The following is a 16,684-nucleotide window of genomic DNA, read 5'->3' on the forward strand; positions in this document are numbered from 1 at the left end:
TTAACAGGTGAATAAACAGGCACAGAGATGAACTTGTCCAAGATCCATAACTGTTAAGTGAGGGAATTGCCCCCAGAAAGCTTTTTGATATTGAAGTTTCCACCTGGCCCAACTACTAGACAGATGTTTTTTATCTGCCCAGCAGGAGGGGTTTGCATAATGGTTCTGTGGGAAGGAGGCCTGGGGAGCCCTCAGGAGGGAGGGTACTCAGAGAAGAGGAGGAGAGAAGTTTGGCCAGAGGAGAGGTTTTCCACCTGCGTGTGTGTGACTGAGGAGCCAGGGGGGCCTTTCCTGCCTGATGGCTACCCCTCAAATGTGGGGGTCCCCACCTTAGGCCAGGTAAAGAAACAGCCTTCACTCAGAACAAGTCCCAGAGACCCAAGGTTCAGGGGGTAGGGGGTAACCCACCAAGCATTCCAATACATACAAACCCCTGAGCTCCTCTGGAACTTTCTCTCTTGGTCCTGTCTTCACCACCCCACTGGTCCCAGCATGGCTGTGTTCCAGGCAGAGCAGGGACAAAGGGTGCTTTTCTTGACTCCTCTTAGCACAGCAGAGCGTTCAGCAGATTTACTAACCTGTAAAGTGGAACATAAAGGAAATCCAGAAAATTCTCTGCCCAGAAACAGTCTGGCATTCAAGGCACAAAGTCTCAGCCTAGGCTGGCCTGGCTGCCGTGGCTTTCACACCTGGCCACCTCTGCATCTCTGCCCAGCACTTTGCCCGCTCACCCCTCTGTCCTCCCACGTGGCGGGGCAGCATCTCACTTCCCACCCCTCTGTTGCTGGCTCTTGGGCCCCCAGCCCTCCAGCAAGGGTTTTGGTCAGAGAGGCTGACTCAGGCCTCTTCCACAGGGACTGCCCCATGGAGTGGCCCACCCTCTGGGGAGCACCCCCACCCCCTCCACTCCCACAGAGGCCATGACTCTGGGTCAATGCAGGAGTCACGGAGTGGCGAGAGCATCTGCATGGCAAGAATCAAAATCAGACCCCAGCCACATGGGGGGTGGTGTCTCTTCTAGAATGCACTCAGGATCAATGACAGCAATCAGGAAAGAGATGAAAGGAGAGAAAAGCTAAGAGGCCATCATTTTCACGGGGACAGACATAAGTCTGGCTCTGAAATTGCTGGGACCAGGGGTGGCTGGTACACATCAGAGGCCAGCCACAAGCAATCATATGCAAATATCCCACTGGCCCCCTTCCCTGTTTCAGCAGCCGCTGCCCAGTGCAGCTCTTGGGGGAAACATGTTGCTTGCTCTGTTTGGCCTCTGGTTTGGGGCTGAACCTTTGCCTTTGGTTAGGGGTTGAGTAGTAGGTGGAGGAATGACTTTATGGTGTAGGAATGCATGTTGGGGCTTGGCTTATGGTCCAGTGATTGGCCCTAGGGCCTGGACTAGGCTGCCCTTCATGTCATTCCAGCCTTGCTATAACCAGGGCAAGTTATCAGCATTGAGACACTCTGAACCTCAGTTTCCTCCTCTGTGTAGTAGGACAGAATGGTTGTTAAAGAGTAAATGAAATAATACGAGGAAAGCGCTTAGCACACTCTCTGGCACAGAATGAGTGTTCAGTAATTGGGAGCAGCTATTATTGTTGTTTCTGTTATTATTATGATTATGATCACACTCCTATCAACAAAGAACGGTCTGGGGATTCTGGAGCTGGAGTGGAAAGGTGATAAGTCACATTCATCAATTCTCTGTGGAGTTGTAATATTTAGAGAGGGCAATGACATGCTGTTCTCTAACCCCACCAAGAGCAAGGCCACAAGAATAAATAAATCAACTGTGCAGTGTGACAGTTTGGGCCTGGATCTAAGGGAGGGAAGAGACTAATGGGTGGCTGGAGAGTTTGGCCCTGGCAGAGAAGGGTGACAGATGGGCGCCCATCACTTTCCATGGCCTCATTCTCCCTTGGGCCTGAGGAGGATCCTTTTATCGCACCCAATTTCTGGGTTTCTGGGGAGGCCTGTTGGATGCTCTGGTCCTGTGGATTGAGGCTGGTCAGAGGCCACGGAACCCTCAAGACCCCCGTGGAGTCCCCAGATGCTTCTCACCTCTGATGTATGGTAACAGGTGGAGATATCTCTGCCACTCTTGCTGGACAGGTCATTTGGGGCTGGGACCATGGCTGGGTTCAGACCTGTGGCTTCAGAGCCCTCCTGCTGCAGCCACAGTGCCAGGGTCAGTGGAGGGCCATGCTGTCCTCACTCCTGGGACAAGGGCCTCCAGATCATGCCAGTGGAGGCTGCTCATGACTGGGAGCTCCTAGTGCTCTGCTTTGGGAGGAGGAGATGGAGACTGGAGGAAGAGGCACCTAGAGGAGGTACCACTTGGGGAAGAAGAATGAGGGTGCTGATGCAGGAGAGCCGGGGTGCAGCCGGGTTACCTTTGCCAAGAGGTCACTGTTGTGGAGGAAGAAGAGCATCTGTGTTGAGCAGGCTGGTTCATAACACCCCTGCCCCTTAGGAGCTGTGGGGACTTGGGCAGGTCACTGAGTCTCAGCCTCAGTTTCTTCATCTGTGACATGGGAATGGTGATGTCCACCCACTCATCCATTCAGCAGAGGTTTCATCTCTATCTCCTCGCTGGGAACCGCTGACTGTGCTCTCAGACACTCAGCTAGAGGCAGGAGCCATGGTGGGAACTGAGGGGGACTCTGGCTCTGTCATCAGGAAGCTCCCCTTCTGTTTGGGAGGACACACAAACAACAGAGAGTGAACTGGAGACATAACACACGGGGAGTGAAGCTACTGAGCTGACACACGGACTCTGCCTTCTGGCAGAGTACAATGCTAGACAACCCACCTCTCAGCCACTGAGGAGCAGAGTCTGTAAGAGGGGGCCTGGGACTTTGCAAGGGTGCTGGGAGGGTAGAGGAGGTGCAGGGTGTAAAGCCCTGGGCCCTGGAATGGGCTGCAGAATGTCTGCCCTGCAGAGGCAGAGCAGGCTCCAGTGTGTGGAAGAGGGTGTTAGCTCACTGGCTTGAATGAGAGCCTCATTCTCAGGGACCCAGGAGCCCCGTGGGGCTGGAGTTGGGGGTCCTGGCAGAGGGTTGCTGACCCAGGGTGGGGGTGGAAGTGAGTAACACCTCCTCACTATGCAGTGGGGGTGTAGCAGGATCTGGGGAGGGCTGCTCTTACCTCAGCCCTCCCCACTCCCTGTCCTTCTCTCCCCATCTATCCCCAACCTCCCCCTTTTAAGGTTATCGTCTCCTCTCCCATCTCCTTCAAGGACTTGGCTGCATCCCCAGGTCACTCTGGCGTCTGGCTCCACTACGGCGTGGTTCTGAATTATAATGACCACGAGACAATGTCTGTGATGCTCAGATACCCATGGGTGGACTGTACACCCTGTGGGCAGAGAGGGGAAATGTTTACTTCTCCAAGTCCCTAGCCAGTGGACAGACAGAAGTGTGGTCTACAAACGTACAGGTTTCCTGTCTCCAATCTGATATTAAGAAAAGTATTCTTTCTTGTAATGTGCATGCGTGTGTGCTAAATCACCTCAGTCATGTCTGACTCTGCAACGCTATGGACTGTAGCCCGCCAATCTCCTCTGTTCATGGGATTCTTCAGGCAAGAATACTGGAGTGGGTTGCCATGCCCTCCTCCAGGTGATCTTCCCAACCCAAGGATTGAACCCACATCTCTTGCATCTCCTGCATTGGCAGACAGGTTCTTTACCACCAGTGCCACCTGGGAAGCCCTTTTCTTGTCATACTTCCTATCAACTATAGATACAAGGGGCTTTATATTATCATCTCATTCATGCCACAAACATTTTTTGAGCTGCTACTCTGTGCCAGGCATGACTCAGAGTAGATGGAAAAGACATTGTGTTGCCCCTTAGAGAATGTCCAGCCCTCGCCAGTGAGGTAAGGCGGAGCCGGATGCTATGGGTTGATGACCCATCTGGTCCCACTGGTGTTGAGTCTTTTCTTTTAATTAATCAATCAACTGATTATTTTAGTTGTGGTAAAATATGCACAGTATACAATTTACCGTTTTAACCATTTTAAGGGTACAGTTCAGTGGCATTAAGTACATTCACATTGTTGTATCAGCCATCAGCCCATGCCTTTCCAGAAGTTCTTTCCTCTTGCAGAACTGAAACTCCGTGCTCATTAAATACTAACTCCTCATTCCTGCCCTTCCCCCAGCCCCTGGTAACCACCATTCCACTTTCTACGAATTCGTCTATTTCTAGGTACCACATTTAAATAGAATTATGCAGTGTTGGTCCTTTTGTGTCTGGCTTATTTCACTTAATGTCCTTAAGGTTCATCCATGTTGTAGACTATATCATGTTTTCCTTTGTTTTTTAAGGCTGAATACCATTCCGTTGTATGTATTTACCACATTGTGTTTTTCTACGCATCTGTTGATGGACTCTTGGGTTGCATCCACCTCTTGGCTACTGTGAATAGTGCTGCTATGAACATGGGTGTACAAATATCTCCTTGAGTCCCTGCTTTCAATATTTTTGGGTATACACCTAGAAGTGAGATTGCTATTTCATATGGTAATTCTATTTCTTTTTAAAAAATTGTGTTTATTTAATTTTGGCTATGCTGGGTCTTCGTTGCTGTGTGGGCTTTCTCTAGTTGCGGTGAGCAGGGCCGACTTAGTTGTGGTGCATGGGCTTCCAGTGCAGTAGCTTCTCTCATTGCAGAGCACCACAAGGGTACTTGGGCTCAGTAGTCATAGCGCACAGGCTTAGTTGCCTCACCGCATGTGTGTTCCTGCCAGACCAGGGATCGAACCTGTGTCCCCTGCACTGGCAGTCAAATGCTTAACTGGACCACCAGGGAAATCTCAGTAATTCTATTTCTAACCTTTTCAAGAACCATACTGTTTTCCATAGTGGTTCACGATTTTACCTTTGCACCAACAGTGCACAAAGGTTCCAGTTTCTTCACTTCCTTGCCTGGGATTGGGCACAGACATTGACAACAGACCTAAGTTTGTCCTGGGGCATAGAATGGGTATCAGTGGGGAGTGGAACCAGCACCTCTCTGCCTCTCAAAATGGGGGGCCCTAGAGGAAACTGGAAGACAGAGAAGTCAGGGTGCAGAGTCACTGGCCAGTGAGACAGGTCAGGTTGCCTTTGAAACAGCTGAGATCAGTTGTGCTTTGTGATTCTGATTCTAATAAGAATTCAGACACAAGAAGGCTGATTCTGGGCAGAGCGAGTCAAAGAGGACATCGTGAAGATGAAAGGGTTAGAGTTAGGGCCTAAAAGAAGAATGTGATTTACTTTCCATCTTTTAAAAATTAACATTTTTATTATACAAAGGACATATGTTCTCTGTAGGAAAATTGGAAAATAAAAGTGGCATGAGAAGTAAATAAAAAGCACCCGTCTTGTCACCCCTGAGAGGTCCTGACTATGCTCGGTCCTGGCGCAGGGCCCCTCCCTTTAGGAAGCGTCTCCCCAAATCTCCCCAGACTCTGGAAACAGAAGGTCTGCAGCTGCTGTGGGCTTCACTGTCTGGGGAGGGAGAAAGGCTTGGGGGCAGAAGCAAGAGCAAGGGACTGGCGGGTGGAGCTGAGGTCTGCCCGAGACCCTGAGGTCGGCAGTGGGGATCCCAGGACATACCTTGATCCCAGTCCCCCTGGACCCAGTCCTAGTAGTCAGGCTTGTCTCAGGACCCACACTTTCTGAGGGCAGAGGTCCCATCTGTGGGAACAGAGAGGGCACGGCCATCCCAGAGCAGCTTCTCCCCATTGGTGGGTGTGTGCTGACACCCAGTGTGCTCAGGTTGTCTGCTTGGCCTTCCCCCTTTGCCCTCCCAGCCTGCATAGTCAGATGGTCCTCTGGCTGCTCCGTATTCTGACGCCCCACTTTAATCATTCTCCACTGCCCCTCGGGAAATGCCCAGTCATCTGGTGCCCATTCTCAGCCAAGCGTTGATAAGACCACACTTGATTGTGCTGCTCACCTAGGGCCTGAGGGTGGCCCATCACCCCCTCCTTTATCTTACAAGCGGCATGGAGCTGGGTGGCTCTCTGGGTTACAGGGCTTGGAGCAAATGGAGAGATGCTGAGGGGGCATCCCTCTCCATCTAGAAGAGACCCCTGGCCTGTGGCTGGGCCTCCCCAGGCTGCACACTCAGGGCCTACAGGGCACTTCCTGCCCTGCTTCCCCAGAACCTTCTGCCTCCCCTGGGCCCACCACCCCAGGATTTGGGCTGAGACCTGGCTGTGCTCCTTTCCCAACCCCCACCCCATGACCTCTGTTTCCCCAGGCCCCCCCTCCTCCCGGGCTCACCTGGACAGATGGGTTGCTTCTTGGCATTTCTCAAGTTCCCTCTCTGCGCCAGATGGGGAATGCTGGAGCTCAGAGGGGTGGGCCCTCCTGCTGCTGCGAGACCAGACACCCCCCTCCCCGCTTCCCCCACTCCTGGCTGCTCAGATATGCTGTGGGATGCGGTTTCAGCATAGGAATAGGATCAGATGCCGGCAGCTCCATCAAGTTCTAGGGTCTGCTGGCAGCAAGAGGGAACAAGAGAGAGGAAACACGCTTAACCAAAAATGCGCATGGTAAGGCTTCAAGGAAGGGCCTGTTGTGGTAGTTGGGATGAAAGGCCTGCCCACTCTTGCCCCTGGAGTAGAAGGCAGGCTACTTGAGTGATGGATGGCATGCAGTTAGGGAGGAGCGCACAGCCGGGGTGGGCCTGCCCAGCTTCTGCGCGCACCAGCCACGAGGGCCTGGTCGCGTTGCCAAGACAAGCTCTCAAGTGGGAGCTAATGGATGAATTAGTGCCTTAGTGCAAGTCTGGGCCCCGCGCTGTTGTAAAATGGCCTTTGGAATCACTGAGGAGCAGATTGGGAAATCTTGGCCAGCAGAACATACAGCCTGCCATTGGGTAAACCTCATAAACCAGAGGAGTCTCCAGAAGTGACAGACACTAAGCAGATTCATCCCCCCCATCCCAAGGCAGCGGAGGAGTGTGACTTCCCCTCTGACAGGAGGTGGGGGTGGGGATCATGGGGTGGGGGGTAGCATTTCCATCTACGTGGAGGACCGGTTGCAGGGCTCGGGCTTGGGACCATTCCAAGCTTCCATGCCAGTTACAAGTCTTGCTTTGAGCCACCTCCTGCCTGGCTGCTGGTCACTGTCACTCTGTGTGAAGGAAGGGAGCAGGCCACTGCCCCTCCCTGATTCCTCAGCAGCTGTTGCAGGAACTTCTTTAATGGAAGAGTAGATCCCAGCAGGCTGGAGGGAGGGTCAGACTTCCCAAGGCACCATCCCCATGGATGTTGTTTCTGATGTTCCCTAGCATAGACCAGGAAGCTGCCTGGCCTCCTCTGTAACTATTACACCATTTATTCTATGAACACTGCTGAGTGTCAATGGGGTGACAGGCCGAAGCTTCCCCAGGCTCGTGTCTCAGATGACGTGCTTGGGACCCAAACAGGCCCAGTGTGATAGAAGGACAAGCTACTGGAGTTACTGAGCCTGCTTCTTCCTTGCTTTAAATTATAACTAATCTCTTCTATTCAACAAATATATATTAGACATTGTGTAAGTTGAATTGTGTTCTCCTAAAAGATGGTGGCTCAAATGGTAAAGAATCTGTGGGCAAATGCAGGAAACCCAGGTTCAATCCCTGGATTGGGAAGATCCCCTGGAGAAGGGAATGTCTACCCACTCCACTTGTCTTGACTGGAGAATCCCATGAATAGAGGAGCCTGGTGGGCTGCAGACCGTGGGGTCACAAAGAGTCAGATACAACTAATTGACTAACACTAAAAGATACATAGTCCCGACCTGTGAATGTGAACTGAGTTGGAAATAGGGTCTTTGTAGTGAAGTCAAGTTAAGATAAGGGCATGCTGGAGGGGGTGGGCCCCTGATCCAATATATGTGGTGCCCTTATAAGCAGAGCAAAATGTCATGCAGACACAGATACACATGGAGAACTCCTTCTGCAGGGAGAGGCAGAGACTGGAGTGACACAGTTGCAAGCTAAGGAGTACAGGGATTGACATCCACTCCTGCAAGGTAGAGAGGCAAGGAAGTATTCCATCCAGAGTCTCAGAGAGAGCATGGCTCTACTGACACCTTGACTTCAGGTTTCTCACCTTTAGACTTCTAGCCTCCTGCCTGCTGGACAGAACTGAGAAAAGAAATGTCGATTGTCTTAAACCACCCAGTTTGTTGTTCTTTGTTATAGCAGCCCTAGGAAGCTAACACAGGCGCCTGCCATGTGCTGGGTGTTGTGCTGGGTGTGTGAGTGTGTGGAACTGGGCTGGACAGAGCAGAGGGCACGGTGGATGTGACCTGTCCTCATTCACACAGTCATTTCAAATTTCACTGAGCAGTTCCTCTGTCTGCCAGACATTGTACTCGGGGCCAGGATGTGACGCTAAATGAAATAGACCAAAACTCCTCTTTCAAAGGCTTTACATTCTAGTGAAGAGAAACAGACAGAAGCATGATAATAAATAACAACAGCAAGAATAGCTAATAGGTTAAGTGGTAAAAATGCAGTGGAGACAGATACAGAAGGGAAGGGAGATAGATGTATGGGAGGGGTTGTAGATTTAAGCAGGGTGGTGGAAGCCTTGAGAAGGTGTCATTTAAACTAGTACAGTGGTTCTTAACCCTGGCTACATATAGAATCACCAGGGAAGATTACAATGAAACAGAACAAAAACAATCAATAGCAGAGCCCTGTCCCAGACCGATGAAGTCAGAGTCTCTTGGGATATGGCAGGACTTCTCCATAGAAAAGCACCCAGAGGATTCTGATGGACACTAGGTCTGAGAACCACCAGGTTAGTGAATGAGAGCTACATTGGAGAAAGGAGTTCTCCAAAGCCCAGCCAGGTGCCTGTGGAGGAGACTGGTGGCAGGCCTGCCCGTATCTATATGCGGCAGGCAGAGGCCCACCTGGCTCAATGGCTGGGAGAGCTCAGGCAGCTGTGGGCTGAGGATGCAGTGAAGCGAGACCCCCTGAGCCTGGTCCACGCATGTCTGCCTCATGCTTGTCCTCCTCCCCTCTCCTCCTGAGCCTGGTGCTGCGGGTTACCATGCCCAGCAGCAATCCTGCCTCTACCAGGCTGTTCAGTTGCTCAGTCGTGTCTGACTCTGCGACCTTATGGACAGCAGCACAGCAGGCTTCCCTATCCTTCACCATCTCCCGGAGCTTGCTCAAACTCACGTCCATCGAGTCCATGATGCCATTTAACCATCTCATCCTCCGTCGTCCCCTTCTTCTCCTGGCTTCAATCTTTCCCAGCATCAGGGTCTTTTCCAATGAATTGGCTCTTCACAGCAGGTGGCCAAAGTATTAGAGCTTCAGCTTTAGCATCAGTCCTTCCATTGAATATTCAGGGTGATTTCCTTTAGGATTGACTGGTTTGATTTCCTTACTGTCCAAGGGATTCTCAAGAGTCTTCTCCAGCACCACAAGTTGAAATTATCAATTCTTTGACATTCAGCCTTCTTTATGGTCCAGCTCTCACATCTGTACATGAATACTGGAAAAACCACAGCTTTGACTATATGGACCTTTGTCAGCAAAGTGATGTCTCTGCTTTTTAATACACTCTCTAGGTTGGTCATAGCCTTTCTTCCTAGGAGCTCAGTTGGGAATTATTTTTCCTTCCCACCGTGGCAGAGACTAATCAACCCCCAAAGTCAGGCTTCTGCTGTGTAGCCTGGGATCCAGTGTGGAACAGCCTGTGGGCCTGGTGTCTGCCAGCTTTGAAGTCAAAACACTGATGCTTATAAAGGTGTTCCTTGACTGAGCAGTTGATCTTGACTCCAACTTCCCCTGGCTTTGATTTCTTGAAAGTTAAAGAAGAATTTCCAGAACAGCTATATAACGGTTCTTTCACATAGACTGGGAGAGACCTTTCCCTTTTCCTGGGTGGGGTGGGGCTGCTGGAGAGGCTGAGAGCCAGGGAGGTGGCTGGTGGGCCGAATTGTGGTCAGCACTTACTTAAGGAGCTGAGATCATCATCAGTGTGGATTTCCAGGTGCCAGGCATCAGAGCCTCATGGGGGCTCCAAGCCCCTGCCCTGCAGCTGCCCTCTGGAGCTGCTGGACTGATTCCTGAGTCCTGTGGGCTCACCCACAGTCTCTCCACTCCTCTCCCTCCTTACCTTCTCTTCCTTCCCCTTCATTTGTCTCCTCTCGAACCAGCTCCCCCAGGTCTGCCACCCTCTTTGCCTTTCCTTCTGAGCTTGTCTGCTGGTCTCCACTGGGATCAGAGTGGCTGGTGGAGCCGGGAAGCTGGGAGGCAGCACTGAGCTCCAACCCAGGGGCTGCCTTCTCACACTCTTCTTGTACTTGCCTGGCCCAAGCCCCAGGAGGCGCTCCCACTTCCCATCGTGTAAACTGGTGCCCAGCGTGTCCCCTTGTGATGGAGTCCTGCACTTGCCCACCTGTGGCAGCCCACACCCACCCCTCAACCTCCCTCCACCCCATATACAGTGCCAGACCAGAGCATTATGCTTTAACTCACTTAAGATGACGGTGGGGTCAATAGACAGTGTAATGTTTATTGGCTTAACACCTGGCCTGTGGAGCCAGGTTCCTGTGTGGCCTTGGGCAGCTGACTTGACCTCTCTCTATGTTAGTTTTTTTACCTATAAAAGGATTCCTACCTCATGGGGTTGTTATGAGGCTTAAATGAGTTAATACATGTAAAAGGTTTAGCACAGTGTCCAACTGTTTTAAGACCTGTGTTATTATCCAGGTACGATGAGGCTGAGAGATCAGGAGACAGCTGCCATTGAAAAGAGAGTTTGTTACTCACAGGTCCTGAGAAGAGAGGGTGCACTGTGCTGTGCGGGGGGAGCACTCGGGGATACACAGGGGTCCGTCAGGAGGTAGAGTGAGGAGAAACGTGGGCAAAACCTCTGCTGTGGTTTCTGCAGGAATGAACAGGAAAGGGAGAGTCAGCAGGCTTCTGACTGTCTAGTTTTAGAATAATGTCGGCGGGCTCTGGGGCACAGGACTGTCCCATGTCACCTGGCATCTGTCCCTGGGGTGATGAGGGCAGGGGAGTGATGGCCCGGGTGTGAGGACCTGACTGGGGTGGGAGGCTCTGGACTCTAAGGCAAGTGGTTAACCGTCTCTAGCACCTGACTGGCCTGGGAGGGGCAGGCTCCCCAGGTCAGCAAGGCCCCAGATGTCAGACAGCAGAATGAAAAGACATGCTTCATGCACAAACACACAGTATCCAAACAAAATGACAAGATACGTTTAGTTCTACATTCTGGTGTGAAGTGAGACTGTTGGTCTGGAGCCTCGAGAGCTGCGTGGATCAGAGAAAAGAGCACAGGCTGTGGGGAGGAGCCCCCACGCTGCCATCCACAGCTCCTCTTGAGGGTCCACCTGCTTGTCCTGGGACGGGGACATCGGGACCTCCTTCAGTGCTGCCTCGAGGGCCCCAGGCCCCGTGCACGGCCACCAGGAACAGATTGGCTCACAAGAGCTACTATATTTCTGTGTCCATTTTAAGAAAAAGCTCTCAGAGCCCTTACACATTCTGGCCCCGGGCCTCACCTCTGAGAGTCTGTTTTGAAAGAAAAGGAAGACATGTTGAATCTCAGGAACAGATGAAAGATCACACCACACAATACAGGGACCAGTGGGCACACCCGAGGGGCTTAGGGGTGAGACCGAAGGAGCTGGTGGGACAAGGTGGGGGGCTTCCCTAGGTGCTCACTGGCTGCATCTTCTTCTCTCTCTTCCCTTGGCCTCTTTGTTCTGTCTCTGCTAGAGCAGGGGTCCCCAACCTCTGGGCTGAGGACAAGCACCTCCTGTCAGATCATGGCAGTATTTGATTAGACATAAAGTGGGCAATAAACGCAATGTGCTTGAATCATCCCGAAACCATCCCCACTCCCCCTGGTCTGTGGAAAAGTTGTCTTCCGTGAAATTGGTCCCTGGTGCCAAAAAGACTGGGGCATGCTAGAGGACTCCCTTGGGGTGGAGGGCCTGGGCTGGGATTCCCTTGTGTATGGGGTTGGGAAGTGAGACGTCTGTGTGGCTCCCATCAGGCCTGAACACTTTCCAGACAAGAGGAACCAAAGACCCTCTCCTGGACCCAACTACCTTGAGGGCGCTGCCCAGGAATCAGATGGGGGGCCCCAGCCCTGCTGGTGTGGCCTCAGGCAGAAGCATACGTTCCCAGGCCTCTGCCTTCCCTTTCCTCGTGGGTCGGGGGTGAGGGTGCAGGGAGATTCAGAGAGAAGGGCTGACCTGGCATTTCCCTGCCAGCTGGGAAAGGCCACCAGTGTCAGCTGTCTCTCTGTCCCCTCCTCAGCAGCCATTCGGAACTCCCAGGACTCACCGGCCAGCGGTCCTCCTAAGGCAGAGGGTGACCCTGGCTGTGTCCCCCCCCCAACCTTCCTCCCTCACAGGGGTCTTCCCCCTGTCTCCCCAGCATCCTGTTTGCTGACATCGAGGGTTTCACCAGCCTGGCATCCCAGTGCACTGCCCAGGAGCTGGTCATGACCCTCAACGAGCTCTTCGCCCGCTTCGACAAGCTGGCTGCGGTGAGTCCCCCCCCCATCCCCCCCCATCCCCCCCCACCACTGCCCTGGGACCCCTGTGTGCCTGAGCCAGGGCCGGAAGGGTGGCCCGATCCGGGCTGCCTGGGGTAGGGTGCTGCGGGGCGGCCACTGGAACTGGTGAGCAGGGCTGCACAGGCTGTGGCTGCATGTTCTCACGCCCTGCGTCATCCCCGACCACACACTCAGAGGCGCTCCCATGGTGTCACCAGCCAGAAGGGAATGAGCCCTCCATCAGCAGACAGGAGGTGAGGTCTGCAGGGATCGTGGCCCAGACCCCTGAATTTGTGGAATTTGTGTTTGGGGGAGCAAATTCGGTGCCACACAGTCACTTTCCTGATGAAGACAGCCAGAGTGATTAAGAAAAAAAAAAGAGTCTGAATCTCTACTGGCCTGCAAACAGCGATGTGTCACCCCTGGGACTTCCAGAAAGAGGACTCCTCCACGTTGGGACAGATTAGAAGTGCCCCCCACCCCCCGCCCGGACACAGAGTGCAAAGGACACAGTGTTTCATTAGTCCCTGTCTTACTCTGTGACTTTGAGTCATGCTCTGCCTTTGGAGTCCTGTATCGGGGACACCGCAGTGTCCACTGGCATGTGGACCTGTCCCAGGGCAGTCTCAGGATGCCAGGCCAGATCACAGCTGAGAGCTGGTACCAGGGTCTCTGAGGGCATTGACAGGGGGCCTCACACCTCACGGATTTTGCCACCGAACGTGGGCAAGGTGAACGGCAACAGGCTCGGCCCTTGGGCATGGGAAGGGCCTTAAAGGAGAGTCCAGGGCACACAAATACTTGGGTTTCAGCATCCCAGCTTCATGAAATAACTTCTGGGATGCAGGTTTGGACAGCTCTGAATTGGTGATTAATGACAGTCCATCTCAGTCCCAGTTACTCATCAATTGCAGCCTGCGGGGTGACCCTGCATCTGGCAGGGGCTTCCGCTCATGGCGGTCTTAGCACACATGTGCTCACAGGCTTAGCAAAACTCCCTTGGATAAAAGATTCCAGGCTGAGGGTCAGCTGAGATTTGGTTAAATCTTGTTTCTGCTTCAGTCTTTCATAAAAGGAGAGTCACAAAACTGTTAGTAGAACCTTCAGCCAAGAGTCGGAGCATGCCCCAAGGCTGGAGTGGGATGGGGCCCTTGCTCTCAGCTTGGGGCCTCACATTGATGAGTCTGCCACCTTCGCTGCCACACTGAGCCAGTTGTATTCTCCCTGGACCTCAGCTGTGGCCATAAAAGCGAGTTCCTGAGTCTGGGGGGCTGGAGTGCTTCTCTAGGGCTGTTCGGCCTGTCCTCCGTCCCTCACGGCTCCCGATAAGCCTGTCCCAGTGCTGGGGCCTCACCTCGTGCCAGCCCTGGGTCTGTGCTCACTGCCCTAAAAGGCAAGTTATTCCAGGCAGAGGGTGAATCTGTTTGCTTCCTGTTTCTTTCCCTCCCACTTCTCTTTCCTGCTATTTTTAATTTTTAAAATTAATTTGCTTTCCAGGAGAATCACTGTTTACGTATTAAGATCCTGGGAGATTGTTATTACTGTGTCTCAGGGCTGCCTGAAGCCAGGGCTGACCACGCCCACTGCTGCGTGGAGATGGGCATGGACATGATCGAGGCCATCTCGTAAGTGCCCGTCTCCAGGGTGACTGTCCGCCTGTAAGGACATGTCCATCTCCAGGGGACTGCCCGTCTGCTGTCCCACAGCCTGAGTAACTGACTCATGTTGAACTGGTGGATGCAGGGAAACAGTGGGCCAAAGCCACGTCCCAAGGACCCTGGCCACCGTGGAGGGTCGATCCACACCTGCAGGGCTTCTCCTGGGCTGTCCGCAGCAGCCTGGGAAGCTCTGCACACAGGGACCTGTCCTAGGAGAAGGGAGGACTTTGCAGACTCCAGGGCAGCAGGAGGTGTGGAGCCACCCCCCAGGAGAGGGGGGCTGGCTGGCAGTCGCGCTGTGCCCTGTGCTGTGGGAGGGCCTACCACTCTAGCCCCTATGTCTTCTCAGAGCCACTCAGCCAAGTAAGAAGTAACCAGTCCCATTTCTTCCCAGATGAGAAAGGTTGGGCTCACAGGGGCTAAAAAGCTCCCCGGGGTAAAACTGCTAGGGAGGTGGATGCAGACACAAATTTCCCATTTAAGAAAATCCATCCTTCCTGGGAACAATAGCAAACAGGATCTTTGGGCCAGTTCTTGATCACTGCTGACCACAGAAGAAGCCCCAGTCATTAAACGACATGGACAATTCAAGCTTACAGTCAGTCAAGGGAGAGGATCAGAATTGAATCCAGGATTAATAATTGTGAGTTTTAGAAGTAGCTTGGGTGGGGCAAAAAAAAAGCCACAGTGGGCAAGGTCAGAGGTCAGAGTAGCTGGCCCAGGAGGTGGCCGGGTCCATCCTGTTTGGCTCGCTTCCTTTCGGCGGTGTTTTCCGAGTTCTCCTGCGTGCCTGGGCTAGACACGGGGCCAGAAGCATGGAGTCTGTTGAGGGAGAGAGACCAGGACTCCCGCTGCTCTGATATCAGGCATGTGCAGTGGACCCCATCAGGTAAGAGAGGCAAACTGCAGCAGAGGGCCCAGGATTGGGCAGTTGATTCCACTGGGAGGACCAAGGGAGGCTTCATAAAGGAGGTGGCCTTGGAGTTAAGCCAAAAAGGCAGAATGAGAGACATTAACCTAAACAAGTGTCCAGAGGTCTTGTGGACGGAAGACACAGCTCCAGCAAAGGTATTGGCAGAGTTGATCCTGGGAAGAGAGAAATGCTGGGTGACCTAAGTATTCCCTGTGGTGGGTGTCAGCCTCTTGGTGGTAGGATGGGGCAAGAGCTGGAGTCCACATTGTGGTCCTGCCCACCAGGCCAAGTCAGACTGCCGGGCCCACGGCTGGCTGAGTGGGCCCATATGCAGGGAGTCAGGGAGGGTCCAAGCCCCTAAAAAGTGCAAATGTGAGCCTCCCCCCAGAGTACTGGCTCCCTCTCCTGTGCCCCAGACACACCCAGAGCTGCAGAGCTTCCATCCGACTCCCCCTCCTACAGGCGGCCCACCCATCTACTGGGGACCCCTGGGTACGTGCACGGTGCATGTGGTGGGGTTGGAGCTGTCTTCCAGCATGTGGAGACCCCTGGTCCCCTGCACCTGCCCCAGCTTCCTTTCTTTCCTGGGCAGGGTCTGTGTTTTCTTTCTCCATCATCCTGCTAAAGTTGAAGAAGCAGCAATGTGGATTAATCTGACAATTATATGAATGGAGTTTGGAGTGACTGTAACTTTCCTGTTAACTCAAATCGGCACTAACATGCGCTTGCATTTTCAGAACACAACTTTGATGACTGAGCTGGCTCAGGTGTCCTAGCTGTGGGGGGAAGCAGTGGGGCCTGGATTCTATTGTGAGGTGCTGCGCCACCTTGTGGGCAAGATGGGAAACAGCGCTCTCACAGTTTAGAGCCCCTGAGCACCAAGGGCTCAGCCCTTGTCCTTCGGGTTGAACAGTTTCAGACTCTGGACTGGGGCTGGCCCAGAGAGAAACGACCCTTTGACCCCTGCCCCTTCTCACGCACCCTGGCCCCATGCCTTCCAGCCACCCCCACTCTCTGCGCCTGGCCCTGACCCCTTCCCAGCCTTACCCCTGCTCCATCCCCAGGCTGGTCCGGGAGGTGACAGGTGTGAACGTGAACATGCGTGTGGGAATTCACAGCGGGAGAGTGCACTGCGGTGTCCTTGGCCTCCGGAAGTGGCAGTTCGATGTCTGGTCTAACGATGTCACACTGGCCAACCACATGGAGGCTGGAGGCAAGGCGGGGTGAGTGAGGGACGGCAGCTTCCTGCCTGGCCCACCCAGGTGGCTCCTGTGGGAGGGGCCAGGATGGGCATGACCAGGTAACTGTGGGCCTGGGGGTGGCAGAATTTAAGTGGGATTCCTCTAGTAACTGAGCACTGACCCCACACATGGCAGTTTGTAAGGGAGCATGTCCCAACCCTCACCTAAATATTTACACAGAACCTGGTGGCCTCTTTTGAGATGCAGGAGGTAGGGGAGACTTCTAGATGGGGGAGGATCCCTGGATACTTTCGGGGATGGCCAGGACATACGGAGGTGGAAGGTGAGCTGGCCCGGCACAAGGGGCAGTATGGGGACAGGTGAGGAAGGTGGGGTTGGGG

The 16,684-nt window shown here is 53.3% G+C and overlaps 1 protein-coding gene across 2 annotated transcripts in view; it reads left to right on the top strand.

The window, feature by feature from the left end:
* Window positions 1-16,684, top strand: part of ADCY5 (adenylate cyclase 5) — a 156,723-nt gene that overhangs the window by 96,147 nt on the left and 43,892 nt on the right. For both annotated transcript variants that reach the window (XR_009696986.1, XM_061167001.1), the window contains exons 4-6: window positions 12,411-12,522; window positions 14,029-14,156; window positions 16,167-16,325. Coding sequence is in view for 1 of the 2 variants with exons in the window: in XM_061167001.1 (XP_061022984.1) it covers window positions 12,411-12,522; window positions 14,029-14,156; window positions 16,167-16,325 (399 nt within the window). In the remaining variant the exon portion in view is untranslated. The remainder of the gene's footprint in view (window positions 1-12,410; window positions 12,523-14,028; window positions 14,157-16,166; window positions 16,326-16,684) is intronic.

Source organism: Dama dama, chromosome 19 (genome assembly GCF_033118175.1).
Source record: "Dama dama isolate Ldn47 chromosome 19, ASM3311817v1, whole genome shotgun sequence".
NCBI classification, from domain to species: domain Eukaryota; kingdom Metazoa; phylum Chordata; class Mammalia; order Artiodactyla; family Cervidae; genus Dama; species Dama dama.